At 42.9% G+C, this 26,222-nt stretch overlaps 1 protein-coding gene and 1 non-coding gene across 3 annotated transcripts in view; one reads left to right on the top strand and one right to left on the bottom strand.

Annotated features, from left to right (window-relative positions):
* The window catches only part of LOC148330126 (SH3 and PX domain-containing protein 2A-like), a 50,839-nt gene extending 24,921 nt beyond the window's left edge, over positions 1 to 25,918 (top strand). The window contains exons 7-14 of one of the 2 annotated variants that reach the window (XM_088305445.1): positions 3,529 to 3,657; positions 15,861 to 15,974; positions 17,541 to 17,624; positions 20,943 to 21,060; positions 21,145 to 21,473; positions 22,214 to 22,263; positions 22,507 to 22,626; positions 22,708 to 25,918. In XM_088305445.1, the coding sequence (XP_088161571.1) occupies positions 3,529 to 3,657; positions 15,861 to 15,974; positions 17,541 to 17,624; positions 20,943 to 21,060; positions 21,145 to 21,473; positions 22,214 to 22,263; positions 22,507 to 22,626; positions 22,708 to 24,615 (2,852 nt within the window). In that variant the 3' untranslated portion in view covers positions 24,616 to 25,918. The remainder of the gene's footprint in view (positions 1 to 3,528; positions 3,658 to 15,860; positions 15,975 to 17,540; positions 17,625 to 20,942; positions 21,061 to 21,144; positions 21,474 to 22,213; positions 22,264 to 22,506; positions 22,627 to 22,707) is intronic. The other variant, XM_088305446.1, reaches the window with a different exon arrangement.
* Positions 11,259 to 11,331, bottom strand: trnar-ccu (transfer RNA arginine (anticodon CCU)). The gene has a single exon. It is a non-coding gene; the product is annotated as a tRNA-Arg (tRNA).
* Positions 25,919 to 26,222: the final 304 nt, after the last annotated feature.

Genomic DNA, 26,222 nt, shown 5'->3' on the forward strand with positions numbered 1-26,222 from the left:
TTGAATGTCTTTTAACAACATTTATGATGAAAATATGTATTTTTATTGTTCTGTCTCGTATTGTGTTGCTCATTCATGTGACTGCAGTGCTTGAATGTTTTTATACCAAGTAGCACCTCAAAAATACTTTGCTCTCTAAGTACCGATATCTTGACATTAGTATGCAGTAGTGTTGATCAAAACAAGAGGCAGAGGTTTTATTCTGTGTGTGTATTTCATATTTTGCAAGCCACTGTAGCATTCTGCTCAGTTTAAACTTAAGCAATAAATAACTGTTCTTGAATCATGACTCACCTAAAAAGTATTCCACTTACTATTTGCTAGAAAGATTTATATGTAGCCTGACTTCATTCCCACCAACCTGCCTCAACATATTCATGATGGAGTATTGCTAAAAACGAAATGTTACCGGTTCAACATGATATTTTTTGCATTGTACAATAAATTAAAACGTAAGTGAGGTGATCAACTTCCTGATGACCAGATGGCAATGGTCACGTCGGCGCCGGTGGCTGCTTCTGTCCGCACCTGAAACGCCACCGTTATATCCCTTAACATGAAGTAGAGAGATTTGCAATCTCCAAACTTTTGTTTGCTAACTGGAGTTAAACAACCAAGAAACTCTAATCGTTTCCTAAGCGACAGCTTGCGTTTCTCCCCATGAGCCTTGCACCAGTGCTCCCTTGGGCGTAACTGCCTCAACAGTCTCTGATTGGCTAGTTTGGTCTCTTCTTGAAAAGTTAATACTTAATAAAATAATAAAATAAATTAAATTAATAAATTAATAAATTAATAAATTGATAAATTTGTTTGATTTGCTGACGCTCACATCACTCACCAGGCTAGACTTTGCCATCCCTTTTAAATGCAGGGTTGGAGACTCCACATGGATAATGATAATGATCGTAAGCCATTTTTATCTGACTACTCAATTAGTCAAGAAAAATATAATAAATATTAGTAGAATGGTGCAATGATCGATTCTAAAAATATTCAACTAACTGCTGTTTTATTGTGCATAAATGCACACTACTACTATATATGTGAACCTACTACATTTTAAATAAGTAATTACACAGGGAAGCCAACACATGCATGAATACATTCTGAGTTTTACGAGCCGTGAAATGCATTGCGGCACTCACGTACTCATTTAGTCGCCGTAATAAGTCATCAGCGAATGTAAAAACACTTATGTACTTCTAGGAAAATGGATGCTTTTGCCTGCGTCAACTGAATTGTAACCGCCGTCATATTATACTTGGAAGACAATACTTCAAATAGAAGTGGTGTTTCTGTCTCCAGCAGTGTGGTTTCGGCAAACGTCCGACACAATGCAACATGACGTTTGGAATCCCACGTCAGACTCTCCGCTAGGATTTGAAAGACGGATGGTGCTGACTTGACCTTCAGAAATAATTAGGTTATATGTCAAATTTAATCTGGAAAACAAAAAAAAAAACACTAAACCATCCAGAGTGAAGTATTGCTCTCTAGTGTGTTTCAGCCCTGTTGTTGCCAGGTGATTTCTTTGGTGAAATGGCAGTTAAATCAAAACCGTCTTCTACCGCTAAGCCTCATTTGGATTGATATGTTCGTATTTTTCATTCTCATGCTAAAACACACTTCCTCTTTCCAGGAACATTTTCACCCACTTGAAAAATAAGTGCTTTGTTTGTTCCCCACCCCCCTTTTCCCGAGGTTGAAATATTCAACTTCTCAAACACGACTAAGAGAAGGATGTGAAATCAGCAAAGATGCATGTTGAGAATAAACTGTAAAAATTACGGCAGTCGTATCACCGATACTAATGTTGGTAAAGTGAAGCCTGGAATATTCATGAGTTGGGATTTGAGATTTTGGTGGAATTTATGCCGTATTATGTCTCTTGACGCAAAAATGACTTGAAAAACTTGCGCTTTTGGTGCTGCAATTGAAGTATTTTTTTGGCTTCATCTTGTGCCAAGGAACTATATTGAATTGAGTTGAGGAGCTTCATTTATACAAAAATAGTGATTTACCGCAAAAGCCCATAGAAGGCTATTTGAACACAAACGATAGAGAAACACATGCAGACCGACAATTCAATTTACTTTTACTCCCAAGCATGTATTCTTTATCCTCTCTGAGAAATCACTGGAGCTTTCTGAAGACCGTTACCATGTACACCTATGTCTGAACAATGATATACAAACTGTTTTTTTCATTTGGTCATGTTATCATTGTATATTTCTTTTATAAAGTACACTCAAGAGTTTTGTTCTCTTCCTGCAAAAACCCCTGGAAATTTCAGTTTTTTGTGTTTCATTTGATGACACAGCCACCTTAATTCATGCAAAAGATTGGTGCAGTATCAATATCGTCGCTACTGGTCCTGCTTTACTTGTAATCCGATCAGCCACAAATCATGTCGTATTTCACACCATGTTATGAGTCTGGGGCCAAATTTTTAAAGCACATTAAAGTGCACACTGGCGCCCTTGTCGGGAGGCTACCGCATTAAAGTGCGGTCAGCAGCAACATTTGTTTATAGGGTGAACTGATTGCAGCAGTTGACTCTTGTTAGCCCTGCATTATTTCAGTCAACTACACCTATTTGCAAGACTTTTCATGATTAAGCCTTAGTTTCCTCGCTGGTGTGCACCCCGTTATTGCCGGCAGTCACGGCTCACATTTCCGCGTATCCTCGCAAATAAAATCCATCTGTGTATGCTTCACAAGTGGGCATTACGATACTCAGAGTGAACCTGGCGCCGGCGTAGAGATGAATGTGATCAAGTTATGAAAACAAGCCCAAACTAAGTCACCGCTGGTGTTGACATGGTTAACCCAGCGAGGTAGAGAAAGGAACATTTCCATTGGCTGCGCTGCACGCCGTCCGCCGAGGTCTAGTGTTTCATCGAGACAGAAGACCATCCCTCTGAGTGCTGTTCCAGCCCCTTCATCTGGTTCTATTTAAGGCTTCTGGTGCCGACTTATGATTGGCGTACACAACCCCCCCCCCCTCCTCCTACTCTTCCTCCAAGTTCCAGCCCCGAGTGAGGAAAAGGAGGCTTTTTAGCAGATGGTTTATTTTCCAAGGGAAGCCATTTCTTTCTCCTTCTCTCAACTGTCCTGTCCTTAACACTTCTATGACTCGCGCGGCATCTGATTGGGACTCTCATTCCAACTATGTTAATGTTTCTACCTGCTTCCTCTGACCCGCTTTCAGCATTGTCGGACACTGTGGATGAGGTGGTTTCTGCAACACACAATGGATTGTCAACTTTTTTCCGCCTGAGCATTCCCTTTTTAGGATGATGATCTCTTTGTAGGGTTTCAGCATCTCCACTGCCCCTCATGTTGGGCTGGAGGGGGATGCACCTCTATGGCTAGACTCTCAGGAAGATGCACTGAGCCCTGTGAATATTGTGATTGGCTGAGCTCAAGTGACAAAGTGGCCTATGGCACAACGGGTGCCCAGCGGTCGTTCCAGGGGACCCATGGCTGGCAGCTGGCTGACAGCCTGTTTCTTCCCGTCAACTCCAGGTCTGGACGCCTCGGACCCCATGGTCCTGGAACAATATGTGGTGGTGGCCAGTTACGAGAAGCAGGAGCCTGCGGAAATCAGCCTCCAAGCGGGTGAGGTGGTCGACGTCATCGAGAAGAGCGAGAGCGGTGAGTGATCAAAACAAACGTGCAACAATCGCATGCTCAGCAAGAATCAAACGCCGATCTTTCCAATGCTTTCTCAAACATTCCACTCTCCCAACACTCTCACCTCCTTTGTCCTACATCCACCCTGTTTTAGCTCCATCTGGAGGCTCATTCTGGCCTGCAGTCAGTCCTGTTTTTGTCCCAGTGTTGGTTCAGGCGAGAGGCCAGCATTCCGCCTCTGGCAAAAGGAGTCTCTCCCAGACTTGTATTAATTATTCCGCCGCACTTTAATGGAAAGCCAGCAAGACATGCCTGATTTACTAATGCCAGCTGCAAAGAGTCCTTAGTCAGCTGTTTAACCCTTGGAAAAAGTTAGTGGACAGAGCCGAGAGCTTTTTTGATACCATCATGTTGTCCAGGATGATTGCAGAAACTGATATCTTTGGTGCATCAGGGCAAAGACGTGAAAATGCATGAAACGGTTTACAGCAAATTAAATTAAAGACTTTAAAACAGAAGAATAAAAAATGTCATCAAGTGGTGGTTGACCATATGTTTTTGGTCAAAACTCTCAATTGCAACTCAAGCGGCTTTAAAGCGTGAATGGCAAGATGAGCCAGGGAAGTTTAGGCCCACAAGGGTTTGATGCTGAGCTTTAATGGTGTGCTGAGACAGTAAAACAGTAATGGGACTCATGTGTTCTTCAGTGGCATGCCGTGGAAAGAGAGATGGAGGAGGAAAACAGTGACCAGGAAGGGAATGGGACTTGGGTTTCACCGTGGGTGTGAGTGAAACCCTGCGCCACACTGGCCTTAAGCGACGAGAACGTGGCATGGGATTGCTTTGAAGTGAAACGTGTGGGGAGCCTCAAGTTCACATATTTGTTTTCACTCGCTGCTCCGGTAGGATCTAAGCCCAATGGGGAGCCACGGCGAGACGTATACACCAACACCTACATGTCCTTTCATCCACGGCCTTGGGGGGAGTCAAATTCCATGCATTGCCAATGCTTCATGGACAACGTGACGGACAACTTGTTGTACCTACATCCGTTATGATTTCAGAACTTTTTATATTTGTTCATCCATTTTGTAGCACTTATCCTGTTAAGGTTCACGATAGAGCCGGAGGCTATTTCAGCCCACTTTGGGCGAGAGGCGGAGTATTTCCTGGAATGGTTGCCCGTACATAGCAGGGGGCTATAAAGAACCATTCACACCTATAGGCAATTTAAAGTCTGTCATTAACCTTTTATTTAATGCAATGCGGCAGGAAAATTAAATGCCTAGAAAAGAAAACAGTGCAAGGCAAACCCAGAACCTTGGATTGTGGGACAGATGCTCCAAAATGCTCCACCGTGCCTTTCCGTATTATTTCATTGATTGGACGTGTTCGCCAAGCTCCCAGGTTCATACCTGGGGTTTACATTTCAACGCCGCTACATTGGGCTGAGTGACATCACTCCATACGGCTTTGCCAAAACTAACATAAGCACGTGGCTGAGAGGAATTTAGAGCTCATTTAATTTTGCATCGATTCCGCCAAGCAGGATGAGTCTAAAACGGAAAAATAAAAAAAACAGTTTAATGTGTTCTGACACATTGATCTCTTAATGACAGATGCGGGCCAAGAATCTGCTGAACGGTAGACATTTGCATCGCTTTTGGATGCATCCAGGACAATTTTGGAATTTGTTGTTGGTGCAACGTGCTGTTTATTATTCCGTTGAAGTGATTGTTGCTGACTGGGTGTTCACATGTCACTCACCTTGGATTAAATAATATATGTCATCGCAGAGGCAAGGAATCTAGGTCAGAGCTGTAAGGGAGCCCAGTTTTCTCCACTTCTCCAGCCAAAGTGGTATTTTCCGCTGAAATGGCTTGACGCTAAAGTTAGCGATGTAGTGCTTTTTCAGTGTTGAAGATGGAGTTAAATCCCATTGTGGAGTGATGTATAGAAATTCTGTGGGGGTTGGCCATATTTTGAGGGGTGCCTCACTTACAACAACTCTTTCCACCCCCGATGGGACTTGAACCCCTAATCCCTGTTTTAGGAGGCCAATGGCTCGTCCATTAGTCCACTGGGGCTCCGTGTGTTCCTGTTTTGAGAAATTGTCATACAAAATCCTCACCCTGTAAATCAAGGCTGATAATTCATTCGTAAAAATAGTGCCTGTCTGCAAAAAATAAAAAAGGAACAGCCTTGATTGCAGGAGCATTGTGGGCCGCGCTAGGAAACTTCTAGCATTGTCCAAACATAAAGTTTAAATCCCTAAAAATTTGGTATTTATAATAATTCTGTTCTCACTCCCTTCGCGTAATTACACATACTTCATTTTATTTGTCTCCATGGTGGGAGTTTGGTGGAGGTGGGGGGGGGGGAGGGAGGGAGATTGCTTGTTGAGAGTAGCACAGGAGAAACTCGTAGAGAAATGGAAAAAGTCGTTTCCTGCCAAAGTTAGTGGTTCAGAGAGGTTGGTTCATTATGATGGCTTAATGGATCCTCCAGGATGCCTCTCCTCAGTTTACACTATGTGAGAGATGATCAACAAAACTAAGCTACCAACCTTGTTGCTAAGTTCAAAAGCACTTCCTTGAGTGCTTTATTGAAAATTTAAACGAAACAAAAAAAAAAAAGCCTTTCAGTCCTTGGAAATGTTGTACTTACTACAACCAATTTGACAATGCCTCAAAGGCACCCCGAGGCACGCTGTGCCCCGTCCGGTCTAGCAAATCTCTCTCTCAGGACCAGCCTAGTGTTTAACTTGTCTCCATTCCAAGTCTAGATCAGTCTTCATAAATTACAAATGAACTCAAGGAATGCCCCAAGACCCCCTGGCACCACCCTTGTACTGTATGCCTTGTGCCTGCCCCACCCTCTTTAATAAATAGGTTGAGTAAGTAAAGCCATATGAGGAACCTGAAGGTCACTAAGGACAAAAGTACTTGTCTTAATGTTCCTCCGCATCCCACTAAAGGCTTTGGCAGATCGGAACTGCTGAAAACCTGGAAGGTAAAAAAGTTTCTTCACCTGCTTTTGATGTTCAACTGGCTGGCTCAATGCCGACTGAACCTGCGGGAAATTCTGGAAGATTAAGCCGCTTCGGCCCTTGAAACGACATGATGGATGTGTTGGACGTCTGTTCTACTCTCACATGGTAAAAATATATCCGTAGTGTAGTGTCTGGCGTCTGTCTGCGGGCTGAGGGCAAGATGAGCATTAGCGCTTGGCTCAGCAAGCGCATGTTTGGAAAGTCTTTTCATTTATCCTCTGCGATCCCGCACCATTTGTACGTACAGATGGATGACGAATAAAAGGAAAAGGCGCATACGGCGGAGTGTGTTTGTAAGGTGTTGGGCCACCCCAAGCTGTCACTTTAGCAGCTTCAAAATGAAGCGTGGCCTAGATTCTCCGGAACTCGACTGGAGAGATGATGTTGATTATTCTCCCTTATTTGGTCTGGCGACAATCACTTTGGAGGCCACACAATGTAATCACAGAAGTTCAAGCCCCCCTTGAAGCAGCTTTATTCGTTATGTTTCTAACCTCATTCATTCAAGCTGTCCCTTGAAGCAGCGGTACCTAAACTTGATCATAGATCGTATTGTAACCCTGAAGGGCACCACACCAATAAGTAGTGATGGGAAAATGAAGCTTCAAATTTGCTTCATGAACCAGCTGTTGTATTTTTGAGTCCTCTAGATGGCACTATTGGTTTAAATAAAGGGTTTAAACAAATGGCAATTCAGTGTGCTTTCAGCTCAATGTTGAACAGAGAGTGCCATCTACAGGATTCCAAAAATACTACAACTGGTTCATGAAGCTGATTTTAAGCTTCATTTACCCATCACTACCAGTAAGGGAGAACAGGGACAGTTTTAACACAGGTCAGTTGAACAATTGCAATTGCTCCAATCGGGAACAAGTCATGAAACACCTGAATCACCCTCCATGCGCTTAGTTTAGTCCACATGGGAAGAAGTAGTGCCATAAAGCAAACACAGTAAATGATTTTATGTTTTGCTCAAATTATTTTTGTGATTCTATAGCCCGCTTTGTGGTCTGTAGCAGTGGTCGCCAATCTGTTTTCTGCCGCAGACCGGTTCATACAACTTTTGCAAACCGGCAACCGGTGTTTATTGGAGTTGGCTCTTGTTGCAAATGCTAACAGCTAGCTGCTAGCCAGTAGTAGGCACTAACGCTGGAGACTTGTTGTGTCAAACAATGGCGGCCTAATTAACTAGCGATTTGTTAGCGTCCTGAATTAGCGACTGAATTTGATTTCGGGATGGCGTTGTGTTGATCAATTGGAATTGCGATAAAGCAAGCTGAAAGGTCAAAAAACGGAAGTCAAGTTCGACGTTACACCACCACGAGGGCCAATTTCAAAGTAAAAGTCTATTAAGGCTATTGCATTGGCATCAATGACTCAATATATTTTTTTGTTAAGCTTTATTTTGAAGTTAGCCATTGTGTAGGCGGCATGTTCGTTGTCTCCAGCTTCCTTGACATCGCTGACTGTAATGACGGCGTCAGGACAAGAGAAAAAAATCCTTTATCATTAATTTGAGGACTCGTTTCACCTCAAATTGTCAAAATGCGACTTCAGTGATCCATGTTGGGGTTTCAACTTCTTCTGCTGCCATTATAGTGATTGCGGACAAATCAAATTGCCTTAATGTGATCACGCACAGTTTTATTTTCACCAGCCATTTCACGTATCGTGCCTGACCCGAACCGTGGTGCTTGATCCGTACGGATCACGGGTACCTCTAGTCACGAGTCCATCATAGATGGATGTAACGGAGAGAAGCCCGTCACTTTTCAAAATCAGTCATTTTTTAGCCTCAAATGATAAATAAACCAGAAGTACTCCAGGTTTTTTTCTTTCATCTTTGCAGCCCACCGCGGCCAGTTCCAAAGGGGTGGGCCGTGGGCCAGTGCTTGGGAACCACTGCCTTAAATGAGTGTGTATTTAGCTTCACCAGCAGTGGACGTTCAGTCAAGTTTACTGGCTCAAGCACAAGTGAAAGTTTAAGGTTACCCGTTCGTTACAACCGGAACTAGAAATGTAAGGAAACATGATCGTTTACTCTTCTGGGAAGTCTTTCTACAGTATTTTTAAGTGTCTGTGCATGGGAATTTCGGTTCATTCTTCCAGCAGAACATTCCTAAGGGTCACTGGATAAAGGAGACCTGGCTTGCAAGACATTCTAGTCCAGACCCAAATGTGTCTAAAGGGGTTTAGGGTCTGTCAGAGTTTTCAGGTTTTCCCCCACTAAACTAATCCAGGACCTTGTTGAAATGGTTCCCGCAAGGACGGAAGCGTTGAACTGTCCACAATGACTCAGGGCTAACTAGTCCAATCCATCTATCCACTGACATAAAGAACAGGTACACCCTAGACAATTTGCCAGTCAATACCAGGGATTGATTAATTAAGGGGTGTGTTCCAAGATTTTTTTTCCCCAGCCCATTTAAGCACAGCTCTGATGGATCGCCATTTATATTTGCATGGATAGTCATAGTCCTCAAAGGAGTTGTCGATACGGTCTACTCTTCTGTTCAGGCAGAACTGAGACGCATTTTGGATGACAATAAAAAACGTTAATATGGTGTCATACGGAATAACCGCCTCACATATCATTAATCTGGCACAAATTCCAACCTGTCGGGTCGAGCACATGCTTTGCAGATTTCGTTAGTGATAATCAAGGCACTGGCAAGTATCACAAAAAGCTGCTTTTGCCTTTCATGTGTGCGCCTTCAATCTTGTTTTTTTTGCAGCTTCAGCTGTTTTTGTTTTTTTACAACAGGGTTAGATTGCGCAATCAACATCTTAATGTATTTTTTTTTTTTTCAAAGCTGAAGTTGCCGCGGCAGATGGAAGACGCATCGACCTCCCATCGTAGTGCGTTTCCTGCACTTTCTTAGAGATTTCCATCACAAGTCTTCGGGGACCAATTGAAGGCATTAACCTCGTTCTGTGTTTTCGAAAGCTTGCGTAGAACCGCTTTTGAGCTCCATTTTCTCGAGAGGCCGTCAGAGTGGTACACAAGTAGTCTTAATTATCACAGATTAGGGAGCAAGACAGCAAGTCTGCAAGCAGTCATTCACCTAAACCAACATTTCCAGGGGTGGCCCTTCACACGTTGAAGGGTTGCTGTGTCTCGACATCAGCGGGGCCTCCCCCGCTACAAGCAGCGCTTCGTTTTCGGACCATGAGGCGATCCTTTCACACTTCTTGAGGGAGCGAACCTAGCTCCTTAGGTCAACATTAGTTCTTGAAAGTTGTGTTGTGTCGTTTTCCAGCAACCCCCCCTTTGGTACACCAGAGGCGCCCAGGTAATTGAAACCCAGTGTGGAAGTGTGTGTGTAGAGCTGATTCCTCCCCTCTCTTGTGTGTGGATAGTGGATCTACTGTTAATAAATACAGAAGCTGGAAATGAATGGGGTTCTCTGCCGCTCTTACTTGACAGTGGTGTCAGATATCTGCAGAACTGCTGCGCCGATGCATTCCTCATCATTGCAGATCCAGAAAAAAAAAAAGCTTGAGTTTGCTGCTGAATCAGTGCTTAGTGTGAGACGTGTAGAGTTTTTTTTGTTTTTGTTACTTGCTCCTTTGGAAACAGAGTCCTTTTACATATCATTCAGTTCTTTATGGTGAAAAAAACCCAATTTGTATAGATTTGGTTTTCCCGATGCGGCAATCTGGTGTGGATTAAAGGCAAAATGAAGCATGTGTGGAGTTTCCAGATGTCAAGAACAGTATGAAACACAAATAGAGTTTTTGTCTGCAACACCCTGCTTTACCTTTCTTTCTAAATATCCCTTTTTATAACTCTTTTTAATAGCTACAATGCATTCAACTGAAATAACTCAAGTGAATGCACAGACAACCTCCTCTGGTCCTATAAAGGTGCAGATGAAGAAGCACACGCTCCAAAATTGATATTCAGTATTTTGATAGATTCAACATGCCGACTTAGGTTCTGGACAGAAATGTTTGCTGCCAGTCAGCAATTGGCTGCATTCAGCCCCCCCGACTTGCGGTGGGAACTCCTCACTTGTTGTTAGCAACACAGGGAGGGGCTGGTTGTGATAAACAGCCTTCGAAAAATATGGCGAGACCATCAATTAATGACTCGTGTTGTGATCTTTTACAAAACTGTGCACGCACGTTTCCAAAGATGACGTGCGTCATCCCACATCTGGAGTGTCATTTTTTTGCCATATGGATCTACTTCTTTGCTACTGTACCTCTCAACAGCTTAGTGGGTTTCATTTGTGGTGTACATTTAACTCTTTAAGAATCAGTTGTGCCTTGAAGGTATAAGCGTTTAAACACTGCAACTGTCCTTCTTCAAGCTGCAACAATGGCAAAAGCAGAGCCAAATACCAAATACTTAAGCAGGAAATTTACAAACGGGAAATGTATAGAAACAAACCGCAGTGACTACTCCTATTATGGAGCCACGCATTCCCATTCCCAAGGATCCGAGTGACTAAACGGAATGAAAATTCTGCATATAAATACATCAAATTGAATGAAAAACAACTCTTCTTGTCACCCTGGCTACTACCTCAGTCCTCACCAAAACAAAAACACCAAAAACACAATCCACCCCAGATGGGACTCGAACCCACAATCCCTGGCTTAGGAGGCCAGTGCCTTATCCATTAGGCCACTGGGGCAGCCATAGTGTCATTTTGTATCTGCGTTAAAATTGTAATAAAGCAGCGGGACCGACAGGCCAGTCTTGTTTCCAATTCAATGTGACTGATATTAAGATATGACGTCTGAGGCCATCCATGGGATGATGTGGGTGTCATTTTATTGCAGCGTGAAAACCTGTCGTATGGGAAGGAACCCCTAGCGTCATTAAAGCGTGAAGCAGACGAATGCGACTAAATCAACACACGGCGTGTCGTTGTTGCAATGAGATATCACGAGTGGCCGACCGTTTTGTTGCAATTGGAAAATTTAATTGCAGGTACACCATCGCCAATGTAGCCGTCAATCAAAATGCACTGCATGGTCTTTCACAATAAACAAGAACATTATGCTAGCTACAGAATGCTGTTGGGTTGGTGCGACCAGAAAAATGACCATTTAGTCGATATTTTATTTGTCATGTCCTTATATTTTGCTGTTTACCGCAAGCCCTGTTACCTGAAAAACTATTTTAAATTGTTGCAGAATTAATCATTTTACAATTTAATTAATGAATAATTTTGCATGCTAGCTGTGTTAGCCGCTATGCTAACTAGTCAAGATTAAATTTACGTAGCAAAAAAAAAAGGAAAAGATTTGATGTGATTATGTTATGAGTAACAGGCTTGAATTGTTAAAGTGACACTCTCCATTACTGCTGAAACATTGGCAAAATATAAAAAGTAGAAGAAGGAACTTGCCTTACCTCTGGTCATCTATTAGCGAGATGATGTCATTTCTGCTGCTTTTTACATCCCTCTTCCTCTAATGACAACAAATTATATAATAATTAATAGCATGGTTGTGTGTATGTTGACAGAATTTCAGGGCATAATTACTATGATTTAAAAAAATGTGGACTTTAATTATTGCAATATACATTAGCAACACATTTGCTTGTGATTCTCCGTGAAGTCCGGCCATTAGGGAGTTGTCTTAGCCCTCTACAGAAAACATGTTATTTTTCTGGGGTTGGGTTGTTGTTCGGGCTCTTGACAGATTTATGGACACCGCTTTTTGTTTGAGCCGCGGGTTTTATGCAATGTGTCAGCCCATTACATGGCTTGTTATATCCTTGAGTCCAAGCCAGCGGGTGGTGCTCCTAGGCGGACGCACAACTGCAAAGGCCTTCTTTATCTCCAAAACAGTTCTACTATATGAACCTGTTTGTGCATTTATTTTATGCACGTAATTGACATCCAGTTTAATTTCTAGGTACTTGTATGCTCTTTGTCCTCACTAATAATTAGAGCTCCTCTCGAACGAATAGGGTACAGAATTAGAATAACAGTATCTTCCTAGTAACTTTTCTTCCATGACTAGTGCAGGGTTTGCTCTTCTGTTACGACATTAAGCTTCATGTGAAGGATCTTAAATAACTGTTTAAACAACTTTCCATGACGCTGTTTGACGATTCAGTATCCGTGATATACAGATTAATCTCTCGGTACTTGTATACTCTTTGCCATCACTAATGAAACAATACAGGGCACAAGTAGGGCGCACTAGTAGAATTACAGTATCTACTCGTAACTTTTTTCCACCGCTAGTGCCACTTTTGACTTTTTTACGTGAGGACTGCATGTGCTAGTGCTCGCTATATCCTTAATATTTAGAAAATTAAGAGCATTAGTAGAACACCTGTGTCCGGACAAAAGTGACCTTCATGAAAAAGCACGTTTTATTTCTGTTTGGACGTAGCTCTGACTATCATCTGCATAGCAGTGGAAGGGAATACCATATTTTCTCAAGATGGAACCCAGGGGAAGCAATTACAATGAAAACAGCTTGGCTCCCAAAACAGAGCCCTGTGGAACACCATAAGACAGAGGGGCAGAGCGGGAGCAACTAAGGCTAACACAAAAAGTCTGTCTGTCAAATAGCTGACATAGTAACAAGTAATAGTCCTAGTATGACAAATCTAAAAATCTGTCCTACTACAGTCCAGAAATGTCATGTGATCGTGGAAAAAACAGCGGTGTTAGTGTTAGTGCACGGAATTGTCTCACTCCTAGTTAGGACAAAGTTCCTACGAGTACATAAACCTTAAGATGGATCGCAACGCTATGGAATAAATGCTCAAATGTCCTTCCATACTGCTTTCTTGCTAGCTCACATGTCCGTTGACCACACCCACATGAATCACAACGATGGCACTAATAAGCTGCTGCGATCCCAAAACAACCGTGGTAACAACCCATTACAATGGGGTTTTTCCAATTTTCCTTCCCATGGTAGGAATAAAGGCACTCAAAACACGACATTTTGTCTGGAACACGTGCGCCAGAGGTTTGGGCCAGCTGTGATGGAACGCTGCTCTCCTCTTTATGGTTCTCCCGGAAACTGTAAGCTGCATTTTGTCTGTTACCACAACAAACAAGAAAATTGGGTGGCGTACCACGTACGTATAGGATGCTTTTGGTGCCAGCTGTGAGAACTCATGCAGAGCGCGTTCACGCATGTGTGATAATGCGGCCCAGGGATCGCAAAGTTTTGGGATTCAGGGAATTTTTTTTTCTATCGACTCCTTCATAATCCAAATGGCATTTAAATATGATTACAATGTGCACCCCTGAAGGCCATCGGACTTGCTCATTTTTGGAACGTTTCAACCTAAATATTTATGATCTGTCCAATGGAAAGGAACTGAACCAAATGAATTTGAATTAATTACAATATTTCATTATTATCATCCCTGGCTTATGTGCACTGCTTACAATATCAAGATTGCTGTAAACAGAGAGGAGTCAATATCGCCATAAGGTGCTTTTCAGACTTCCCCATTTTACCAAAATTAATTTGATCTTTTCCATTCGTCAAGCTCCTACTCCTAATAAATAACCTGAAAGAATACAATGTACATGGAAACCATAAAATGGGACCTTACCAACAGGGTGGACTTTTTAGGCTAATTTTATCATTTAATTAGCTCATTGTGGACTTTGACTCAGCAGTAGGAATCAGTTAGCATGCTAACTTTGTCCTGTTTGAATTTCTGAAGATATTTCAACTAATACTACAGAATGGAAATACTGTGCTAAGCTTCGCAACGTTCGTGAACACACGCACATGATGAAAATTAGTTGATAATTACTCGTTAAATAATTCTGCAACTAGCCTGTTTCTGCCTCCATTGGAGAAAGACAAAATGCTGGTCGTCATGTCAAGGGGAAAACAATTTTAAGGAAGTGCAAAATAAAATAAGAAAGAAAGAAAATGGACATTTATCAAAATGACTAATTTTATGAACTACCTTGCGGAATAAAAACATGTAAAAAAAAAAGGGGGGGTTAGTTTTCTTCAGCCACTTTTTTACACACACTAAAGTACAAAATCACATACAAATTGCATGATTAAGAGACTTATCTTCGTACTGGGATGTGTGCAAATGTTTGGCCACTAATAGGACCTCAAATTTTCATTATTTTCTTACATTAATGTGATGCCTGAGTGATTCTGATGAGGACACTAAAGGCACTTCATAGTCTTATTGACCTAGCCGCTAGTTTACACAAGCAGTCAGTGTTGCCAATTTGGTTGCTATACTCTGCGACTTTTCCGACTGCTCTAGCGTTTTTTTTTTTTTTTTGTGACTACACAGTTTCATTCCTGCTAAGAAAGACACAGCAAGAGCGGAATCATTTTGCAATTACCAAATACATTGGGCCCATTCATGCATTGCGAAAGCAGTCATTTGTCAACTTGCTAAAAACTCTTGACCCAAGTTCAAACTATTTTGCTTAAGTCGCATTGCTTCACCTATACAACTTTACATGAGAAAAGAATGAATGTGAGAGCTCGAAATGCTGCGTGCATTTAGCGATGTCAGACACCATCGCAGAATGGTAGCGTGAACTCAAATCACCTCACTTCACAATAAGCAGCTGTTTGGCAAATATTGAACAATTCATCAAAAAAAGGGGCCTCAGTCTGTTTAATACAACTCCCAGTTGAGGTTTACTGTCAAACTAAACATAAAACAAAGAGAACTGCACATTGTCAATTTAAAACAAATACATAGAAAAGTTCCATTAGCTAAAAAAAAAAAAACGCCGAAGTAATGCTAACGGTTCACATTGATAGCACGTGTTTTAGAGGCAATGATGATTTGAACATAAATAGAGCAACACACGTACACAAGACAGATCATTTTTAAAATACTCACACGCGTATATTTTTTTATCTTATATAAATAAAGGTAACATTACAGTATTTTATTGAGTCACCTACAGTAGTACAGTAGTCTTCTTCATTTGTGTCTGCATGACTTTGAATGTGTTATACTGCCTCCCAGTGGCCAAATCAAGCACACATGCAAGCTTATTAGGTTGTTTATATAAAGTGCAGTCTTAAAGAGTGCTGTTTTTTTCTTATTAACAGCACAAAAACAACAATAATTTATTGCAATTTATTTTGCGGATCCCCAGATCATACGCAAAGCATCTTGGTGGAATAATATTGTAAATGTCAGTCCACGCCCGTCATCTGCTATGTTGATTTATTTCCACAGGTTGGTGGTTTGTCAGCACCTCAGAGGAGCAAGGGTGGGTCCCCGCCACCTATCTCAACTCTCACAGCGGCACACGGGACGACTTGGAGCTCGCCGCTTCAAAAAGCGGGGAAGGTAAGTCAGCGCCACCGCCGCACGCACGCCCACCCGAACGCGCAAACACACAGGCGCTTTATAGCCACAAACACCTCCAACCTTTGATCGGTGACAAGATGGAGCAAGCCGGGCCTCTGACGCCAGCGTCTCCTAACGGCTGATGTCGGCCCGCCGTGAACCGCTTTCCCTGTCCACTTGCCATCGTAAGCACGCTTGAACAGAGCGCGGATTCAAGTCTGTGTCAGTGGCTAGGAGGGGTTCCAGGAGGGAGCAGACCACAACCCGGTGATGAGTTGTACAGTGGTGCATTGTACATACCAGGATGTTACTCACTCTTCCATTTTCAGTGAGCACTGAATCACTATTTAAGTCATGCCAAATTCCTGTAATTTTACATATTATATACAGACGTCAAATTACGTACAGTGGAAAAAGGTTCTCTCACCTGGGACCTACGAGTACCAAAATATAGTATGTGGTCAATATATAACATGGCGCTTGACAAATCTATTCGACCACCTGTCAAGAGACATCATGGGGTGCTTTAATGCGGACTCTTTCACTTTTAGTCATCTCTTGACGTTTTACTCTTCTGGAGAGGATTGATCCATTTCAAACTGGATTTACTTTTTAAAACTTCCTTGTTAGTGGGGACAATTTTGGGAAAGGCCCTCTTCTGTCCCAGCGAGACATGCTTGGATAGGTTTTATGTGGAAAAACTGGAAAGTGGCCCAATCCAACACTGCTGCGATGAACTGCACAGCAAATTGTGAGCAAGGCCTCACTCAACATTGACACAGCAAATTCCCAAAGACTCACTTCAGGTGTCCAAATACTTTTGCCCGTGTAGCGTAGCCAGTTTAGCCTGAAAACACCTTTGGATGGCCTCGCTCAAAGTCTCCCGCTCGCGTGGCCTTCAATCCACATAATAAGTGGAAAATTCTCCCTGTTGGACTCCTTTGAAATGAAAGTGAAGCAATTGCAGCATATTTGCAAAAGTCTTACGCAGCGTTTTGTTGGAGGCAACAACAAACGGAGAATGGAAATGATTATTAGACTTCCAAACAAACACAGAGATTTTGTAACAGTGTGGCCAAAAGATGTTTTTGCCACACAATTGCCTTACTGTGCAAAAATGTGACATTGGATTGGACTTTGCTGAACATTTGCTCTACACACACAAGGGCTTGTTTGACAAACCTAAACCGACTGACCACTTCATTAGGTACACCTGTAGATGTTGCACATAACGAGCCCTAATAAAGGCTCTTGAGGCTTATGAGGCCTCGTCAGCTGTTCCAGTAATCCGATGCATTTCCTGGGGGCAGCAATGTGTGGCCCAGATGCTCCAGTATGACAAGATGTGGAAACCATGCTAACAACATCCTAATTAAAAGCCGCAGAGGAGATGTCTTTGTTTAACACGTCCCCGTGTAACACGCCCATCATTCCACTCTTACCCGTCCACTCATCTTCCATGTGCAGCTAATAGCGTGTTGTGCGTTTTTAACATGTGCCGCTTCACACCCGCTTTCCATGTATGTGTGTGTTCACCCCTGTCCGGTCGCCGTTTGTGTCCGTCAGTCACTAAGCGCCACAAGGCCCACCTGAAGAGGCTGGACCGGAGATGGACGCTGGGGGGTGTCATCAGCCGGCAGCAGAGCCGAGGTGAAGTGAGACAGATGCTGCAACTTCAATGCCTTTGTTTTGTGTGCGCGCTCCTGACGTCACTGTTTGTCTCATCCGGCATCCTGTTTGACGTAAATCCACCATGACTAACCACTAACCGACATTTGAATCAGCACTTTATAAGCCGCTCGTTGATTAAAAAAAAAAAAGAAAAAAAGTGTGACCTTCTAATCATGTTTCCCTATTGAAATGCATTGGAATGCCATTAATCTGTCGCAGACCCAGCTAAATAAAAAAAATACCAAAAATATTTATTGTCATGACATACAGGACATGCATATAAACATCATGTGCATTTAATAAAAAACAAAAATGAAATAGTCCTGTGTTGTATCAAAACCAAAAAGAAAATGAGAATGGCCAAAGGAAAATCTGCAATATAGAGACACTATAATTAGTTTTATTCCTTCCACATGCTTTAAACACAATCAAACATTAAACTATAAACTGATATTTACTGCTTGCTTTCACTTTCTTGCTCAAGAAATGGGATCATATAACATCACTTTCAGAAAATGAAAAGAAGACACATGCAGTTCTTCAAAAAAGACGCGTAGTGTGCTTGCTTCAAGCTGTTTCCTTGTTGCCCCCACTTCAAGTTAACTGTTAAAACTGACTGATTTCTTAAACGTACATTTAAACACCAAAATGTTCAACTAGCCGAAGCAATAAAACTACCACTTTGGCCCCATCCAGTTGCCGAAAAATTATTATAAATTGAAGGGACTACAGTATGTTAAACTATGTTGAAGTAAGTTGATGAGTTTCATTTTTTTAAGAAAGTACTGCTGTGCGGCTATTTCTGTGGGACTAATACTGTAGATTAGTTGGGGACCTTCTCTGCCACTTTTTCTTGCTGTTAATTGCGCCCATGTCTTCCGTGCTTCCTGGCATATTGTGGCACAACGTGGTACTGCACTGAGGACAAAAAATATCTGTCATTTAAAAAAAAAATGCACTAAAGCGGGGGCACAAAGAATGAACCATGATCTAGTTGATGATTACTGTGCTGTGTTTCAGCTCAGGTTTTTTCTAGCAATTATATATCGAGTGAAGCAACGTTGAAGTCCGTAGCTTGCCGAAGAAACTGATTTTTTTGTTGTTGTTGTTGAAATGTTTTTCTTGTGTTCCAAGGCTGCCGAATTCTCCCGAACAGCTCTCACCCACGCACCGAAAAAGTTGTTGCGCAATACACAGTGGGATCGGCCTGATGCTTCATTTAAGAGACGTGTTAGAGCCAGATATTTACACGTCTCCGGTGCAAATTGTGACTAATTTTGCCACGTCAAAAAAAAAAAAAACCAAACATTTATGACGTTCACGGTCGGGCCAAGATGGTCAGTCACCATTAGAGGAGCAGTGAGGATCGGCGTTTGGGTTCATACCAAATTTGCGCTTGGCGCCTCGCTCTGGAACAGAGAGAGAGAAAGAGAGCGTTGTTTCCAGCCGAGGACACGAAAGATTGTGCTGACTCCACGCGAATCAACTCAAACAGTGATGGAGGCGATTCATGTTGTGGTTAACAAAACATCTGATTCAGTGTTTCCCCTCTTTGCTCGGCTGGATATTGTTTGAGAGGGGAAACGTTTTACCGGAGAGTCCACAAGGTCAAAAATACACAAATATCCTCTTTCTTTCTAGTATTGCAAAGGAGGGGAATTGCTATACCGCTTCCTGTCTATTTAAAACAAAGCAATAAAATTCTTATTTTTGCACTATTATGCACCATCGTGCCAAGGAACTATCGTATGTTGAAGTGAATTTAGGAGTCTTTTAGGCAAAAGTAGAGCCATCTTGTGGCATTTTGCTGTGAAGGAGGCATTTCAATTCGATATATGTTGTGCTTTGTTAGCATCTTGTGGCATCGATTGGCAAATTTATATCATACAAGAATATAGAATGTTTTGTTTGTTTGTTTTTTTGGGGGGTGGGGGGGATCAATTAGTCACATATTTTCAGTATCCGCAACATGACTTGACTCCTATCCTCTGTGACTAGTATCTTCTACCGAATGTCTGCTAGCTTAATGCTAGCATGAAATGCAAATGAGGCTAATTGAAGTTAGCATCAGTGTCCCAAGTGTAAACCTTCAAACAACTGCTACTTCTAACACACGTTTATGTCTTCTTGTGTGGACCGAAGTGCTGCTGGGCATGTTGTGGCACATGGTACTACAATGAAGAAACAAAACTCTAAATTCAGACCAGTCTCAGTACAGTAAAACCCATTAAAAAAAAAATGATGCAACATAAATGGTGATAGGAATTGCTATTCCACTTCCTGTACACGTCGAGTTAAACTTGGGTAAGAGCGAGGAAAGGGGGCAAAATTGAATTATTTGTAAGCAGGATTCCAAACATCGCTTCATCTTCTTATTCTAACTTTTGTCGCCATGCTCTCTTGGGACTCGGTCGGGCAGCATTCGGTCAGGAATTGCCATAATGACGGGAAATAGTGTCTCTGCAACGGCCCGCTGGCCTTGCAGGAATGCATAAATCAGCACGCAGCCTTTGGCTGGCCATTATGTGCTGAGTTAAGAGGCGCAAGGCCAAGGACACTTCATAGGATGCCGGCTCACCCAAGGTGCACTTAATGTAAACAAAAGCAAATGAATGGCAGCCTGTGCGCTGCGTTTATATCTTCAAGATTACTCTGTGTGCTGGATAAAAGTCGACTTTCAAGATGTGTTGCCCATGATATTATAACGTGAGGCCATTTAGGAGCACTGCTACTGTTTACGCTGACTTTAAAATGCACTTTGCAGAAGTATACATTAATCGGACGGTTCACTATTGACCAATGTGCCTATTTTCTTTTTTTCCCCCCATGGAACTTGGCCCCAGTTAGTCGCAGAAAAACTCACCTATTTGCGGTGTCTGTGCTCTTTCTGACACGATACCACATGAGGCCGCTCAAGCCTTATCTGAATAGGAAGAACAGAAGCAAGGAATTATGTCATGTTGAAATATAAAATAAATGAATAAATATAAATAAACTTTTTTTTTCAGTTCAGTTAAATTTTATGAGTTTTTAAAGCAGGTTTATTCGTTTGTAACTATTTTTTTAAATTATTTTTATTATTCGTTTTATATATTTTATTATTTTTATTGTTATTCTTAGTTTTCGTTATCTATAATAACCTAGGTAATGCACACTTTCACAACCTTGCAATCCTGTACAGTTAAGTTAGAATTAAAACTTATTGTCCCACCATTGTTTTCTAAACAAAAACCAATAAGATGATTTTAAAAACCATGTTTCTAAATACATTGCTCTGTTTTGCTTTGTCTTTGACAGAGGAAAAGTACATCACAGTGCAGCCGTACACCAGCCAAGGCAAAGATGAAATCGCGTTTGAGAAAGGAGCAGTTGTGGAAGTGATCCAGAAGAACTTGGAAGGTTGGTGGTTCATCAGGTGAGCCTCACTTCACACGCCTGAAATGACAAGTTCACCAAAAGCTGTAGTGTGGAGTTCTACTTGTGTGTTATCTCCTCCCAGGTATCAAGATAAAGAAGGCTGGGCTCCAGCTTCTTATCTCAAGAAGATGAAGGAGGACCTCTCCCCCAGAAAAAAGACAGTGACCGGCCCGGTGGAGATCATCGGAAACATCATGGAGATCAGTAACCTGCTCAACAAAAAGTCCCCGAGCGATAAAGACGTAGGCGGCGATGAGGTCTCAGAGAGCCCGCAAGTGGCCCGCAAGGAGATCAGCTTACCGGTGCTGTGTTCGGACCCGGGTCCTGTTGGCACGCCTCAAGACGGCAAAGGCAGAACGGAGCAGGCATCGCCAGCCGTGGCCCGTATTGCACCTCACCGGGTCGAAATCGGTCAGTCGCACTCTTTCATTGAAGAGCTTCTTATATCTGGGGACGGCGCAGTGTGTCCCCGGATACTTTTACAAGTATTTCAAGTATGTAAACAATTTTAGGTTCTACAAATTGTTCTGAAATATAGTCCGTTTATATACCACGGTAATCCTTTTTTCAGGCATGGTCTTAAGAGACACTAAAAATAATAGAACCACAGCCAAAGACATATATTGAGAAAGCGCAAGAGAAATGAATCAGACGAACAAGTTGTATAAGCAGCGGAACTGTGCTGATCACACTGTGTTTGCTGTAAACAAATCCAATTATTTCGTTCCACAAATTCCATAACTTAATTTATCATCTCACAATATACTGAACATCAATAATCACAACCAAAGAAGCATATTATGAATTGAATCTACAACAGTTGCTCTTTGTCGGTGTAAAAAGCAGGATTACAGAGGATGACAGTAAATCATCCATCCATCCATTATTTTGTTTCACCGTCTCAAACTAACCATTATTGACATTTACTGTGGAATTACACACAATCTAATTTTGAGTTAGACTACACTAGAATTATTAACTGTACAAAGTTTGTAAAATAGTGACACCGTGAACTTGGACCCGGCGATGGAGAGAGTTTACTGTAAACTGTTCTTTAGTTAGATACTGCTTTGGACCCTTATGTATTTAATATTTCCACAGTCATTTTTATACTGTTTATTTATAGTATTTGTTCTCGCTCTGTTTGACAGGCTCCCCAGTTCTCAGGCAAAAACCTCCTCCTCGAAGAGATGCAACCCTGGTGAGAGAGCTTCCTATAACATATTAATACACCTACATTAAGTTACTACAAATATATATTATGGATGTGTACTTGTGCCATGTTGTTATGCTGTTATCCAAAATATTACAAGCTTTAAAGTATTAAAGTACATTTTTAGCTAATTTTAGATCATGTGCTCCTCTGCCTTATTATTTTGTTATTACCCAATAGGTAATATGTCATGCGTATTCTGGGTTAAAACAGTATTTCCTTTATTCCCAGGGATTTCCTTTGCCCTCCCCACCAGAGCCCCCTACAGTTGAAGCTGAGTATTACACCATTGCTGAATTCCAGTCTTGCATATCTGATGGGATCAGTTTCAATGGAGGCCAAAAAGCAGAGGTAACAGTTACACAACACATGACTTCCATGTTGTTTCGCATCAGAAACTTAAGATTAAGTTTGTCATGTGTGATGTTTTAGGTGATTGAGAAGAATTCTGGAGGTTGGTGGTATGTCCAGATCGGCGAGCGAGAGGGCTGGGCTCCCTGTTCCTACATCGACAAACGCAAAAAACCCAACCTCAATCGTAGAACGAGCACGCTGTGCCGCCCCAAAGTGCCTCCACCAGCGCCGCCTGTCAAGAAGCAGGATTCGGTGGAGACGGCGCCACCCAGCAGCCCTGCTCCGGAGTCTCCCGTATCTCCCGGGAGGCCCGTGTACGAAGAACCAGAATACGACGTCCCGGCTATTGGTGACCTGGATCTGGAGTCTGAGTTTGAGTTCCTGAGAGGCGAAGCTTCCTTGGTGGATGCCAAGAATGAGGACACGTCCTCCGAGAAGGGATCCCAGCGGTCCTCCAAACCGTCTCCGGCATCATCGCTCCACAGCGCCTCTTTTAGGATGTGTGAGTCATTCGAAGACGGCCAAGAGGCAGAAGGCGAGGAGGAGTGCATCTACGAGAACGATGGCTTCCGGCCCTTCAAAGAGACACCGGAGAGGCAGTGCAGCCGTGACTCCAGTTCCTCCAAGACCAGCGTTTCGTCCGAAACCGGCAAGACCGCCAACCCGAAATCGGGAGGATGGAGATTTGCGGCCAACAAGCTCAAGATTAACTTGAACGGAAACCAAATGTCAGCCAAAAGTGAGGAGGGGTCCGGATCTAAATCGGCCTCCAACGAGTCAACCCCGGATCTATCCAGACCCAAGAAAGACCAGGAGGAAAGCAAAGCATCCCCCAACGCTAAGTCCTCCTCCAAACCCAAGCCGGTGGTGAGGCCTAAACCGCAACTGTCTAAGGCATCTAGCGGCGACAAGATGGACATCAGCACATTGAGAAGACAACTGCGACCCACGGGGCAGCTCAAGAATGGCAGCAAAAGCAAAGGCGAGGACTCAGAAACCGCCTCCGTCATTTCCTCTGAAGACTCATTCTCGTCTCAGAGCACATCCTCCGAGTTCTCCTCCATCTACTCCAAAGGCAGCCGCGGGGACTCGGACGTGGAAGGCTGTCTTCTCTATCGCACCACCGACCCTTACGAGAAAGTCCAAGAGTCTGAGCTGAGCTTTCCTGCCGGCGTGGAGGTGCTGGTGCTGGAGAAGCAGGAGAGCGGCTGGTGGTACATCCGCTGGAATGACTCAGAGGGCTGGGCCCCAACGTACTTCTTGGAGCCCGTGCGGCAGCAGGAAGACGCAGCAGGCTCGGAATCTGACGGAACGCCATCCAAACCTGGGAGCCTCAGCAAGTCCAATAGCCTCGAGAAGAACGAGCAAAGGGTGCAGGCCATGAACAATCTCAATCAGAACCTAAAGAAGGTCACTCCACCGATCCCCTCCAAACCGCCCGGCGGTCTCTCCAAACCTGGCTTGTTCGGGTCGCGCAAGCAGAACAGCGGCAAGCAACAACAGGTCGTCAGACCTCAGTCGGTCTTCATCTCATCCCCCATCAGGGATAACCCGAGCCCCGTCGGCTCCCTCAGGAGAAACGAGTCCCTCAACTCCGGCAACCACCCTCGCGTCAGCCCCACCGTGCGTCGCAACGCCTCATTCGGCACTGTGCCCCGCAGCCTGGCGCCCAACAACATCGCCCTGCCCAGCCGGAACCCGTCCGGCACCGGCAGCTCGGAGTTCCTGGGCGGCAGCCCCCAGAGGAATGTTCTTCCTGTATCCACCGTGAGGCCCAAGCCCCACATCATCCACAACAACCTCAGGGAGGTCTATGTCTCCATTGCCGACTACCACGGCGACGAGGAGACCATGGGCTTCCCAGAGGGGACCAGTCTGGAGGTTCTGGAGAGGAACCCCAATGGCTGGTGGTACTGCAAGGTGCTGGACAGTGGCAAGCCCAGAAAAGGGTGGGTTCCTTCCAATTACCTCGAGAGGAAACCTTAGCGCGCTCGGAGCTGGCAGAACTCTGAATGCGCGTTAGAAAGACTACTCACACGGACACTTTGATTTTGTACGAGAACCCCAGGAAGTTGACAATAAAGCAAGAGGAGAAAAGCCAAAGAACAACCTGAAAGAGGAACTTGATGCTTTGTCGGTGTCCGCCCTACCGGACGTACAGTAATCCCTCGCTATTCACAGAAGATAGGACCGAGCCCTGCCGCGAATAAAATCCAGAGTAATATACGCCTACTGAAATTGTGCCTATATTAACACGAATACAATAATCTAGGGATGTTCAATACCAATACCACTTTTTTTCAGAACAATTGCAGGAATTCGTTAGAATTAACTTTTAAACACCAAATTTTACTGTTTGTGCATTAGCATGGGACTTTAAGAGGCGGGGCCTGGTGAGATGGTGTGACATCATCGAGTATGCACGTGAGTTTCTGGGTGTGAACTGTGGACGACAGCAGCTTCCGCTGAAGTGCGTTTGCTTGACTGCCCTCCCCGAGAAGACTCTCCGTAACTTTTGCTAACGACCCAGGTTAATCGTAGCTCCTCCCCAACATATAAAGCTTACCACTCAGACGAGATGTATCACGTCACCATAGTTCCTTGACACCCAATGTACTACTTTCCCTTCAGATAGGGCTTTGGCGCCATCGTGTGGAATTTGAAGAGAATAGCTGGAAGTCCAGTTCCCCAAAAAATGTAAACAAGTGAATTGGTGAGTCGCGAATATGCGGGGGATTACTGTAATCATTTTTGTAGACCTTTCTAAGCATTTAACGCTTACTGCATGTTTGATTTCATTATACTGACAAAGCCATGAGCTGTTCAAACGTAACTTTTTTTTATTTTTTTTTTGCTGCTAAGTGTTAGTCACATCTTGGTGCTGTCTTCATTGCATGTTTTTATAGCTTTATTTTGTTGTACTGTATGTCACCAATATGTAAGATATTCTACGCATTTAATTGTCCATTTGTGAACATCTCGAATTATAACGATGGCTTGTAATAATAAATGAATCCCTTGATGGTTTACCAGGAAAAAAGAGGCCAACCAAATCTGTATTTATTCATTTTTTGTACCCTTCTGATTGACAGAATTGTTCACAACCACTTCACACATCTGCTCTAAATCTATCCTGACGTTGAAAAAAAATTTCTGCTGGGCAGTAAATTTGACATTTTTACTTGTAGTCTTAACTCAGATGCTCTCTTTTTGTTTGACTGTTTACGGTGTGACAGCAGCAATAACTGAAGTGCCTGAAAATGAAAATAAATGCACTTTTTAAACTGTTCTTCCTTTCTTTTTTCACGCATCATTCACTTTGCATGTGTGATGTTGAATTAAATTGTGTTCCTATTACGGTGATTCAAAAAGTTGAGTACATTAAGTGATGTTACTACGGAACCGTATTACATTCCCTTTTTTGTTTTTTTGCAATTTTTTTTGTGTCAGTAAAAAAAATATATTCAGAAAAAAGAAAAATTCCATTAAAAAAAAACATTGAAATAAAGAAGCCCCCAAAATTTACTCAGAAAAAAAATCCGAGTGAAGGCGATATGCTGCCGTCGAATTGTTACAGAATTGCTAACAATAAC

Source organism: Idiotropiscis lumnitzeri, chromosome 9 (assembly GCF_059441095.1).
Source record: "Idiotropiscis lumnitzeri isolate Australia: NSW breed Sydney's pygmy pipehorse chromosome 9, RoL_Ilum_1.0, whole genome shotgun sequence".
Lineage (NCBI taxonomy): Eukaryota > Metazoa > Chordata > Actinopteri > Syngnathiformes > Syngnathidae > Idiotropiscis > Idiotropiscis lumnitzeri.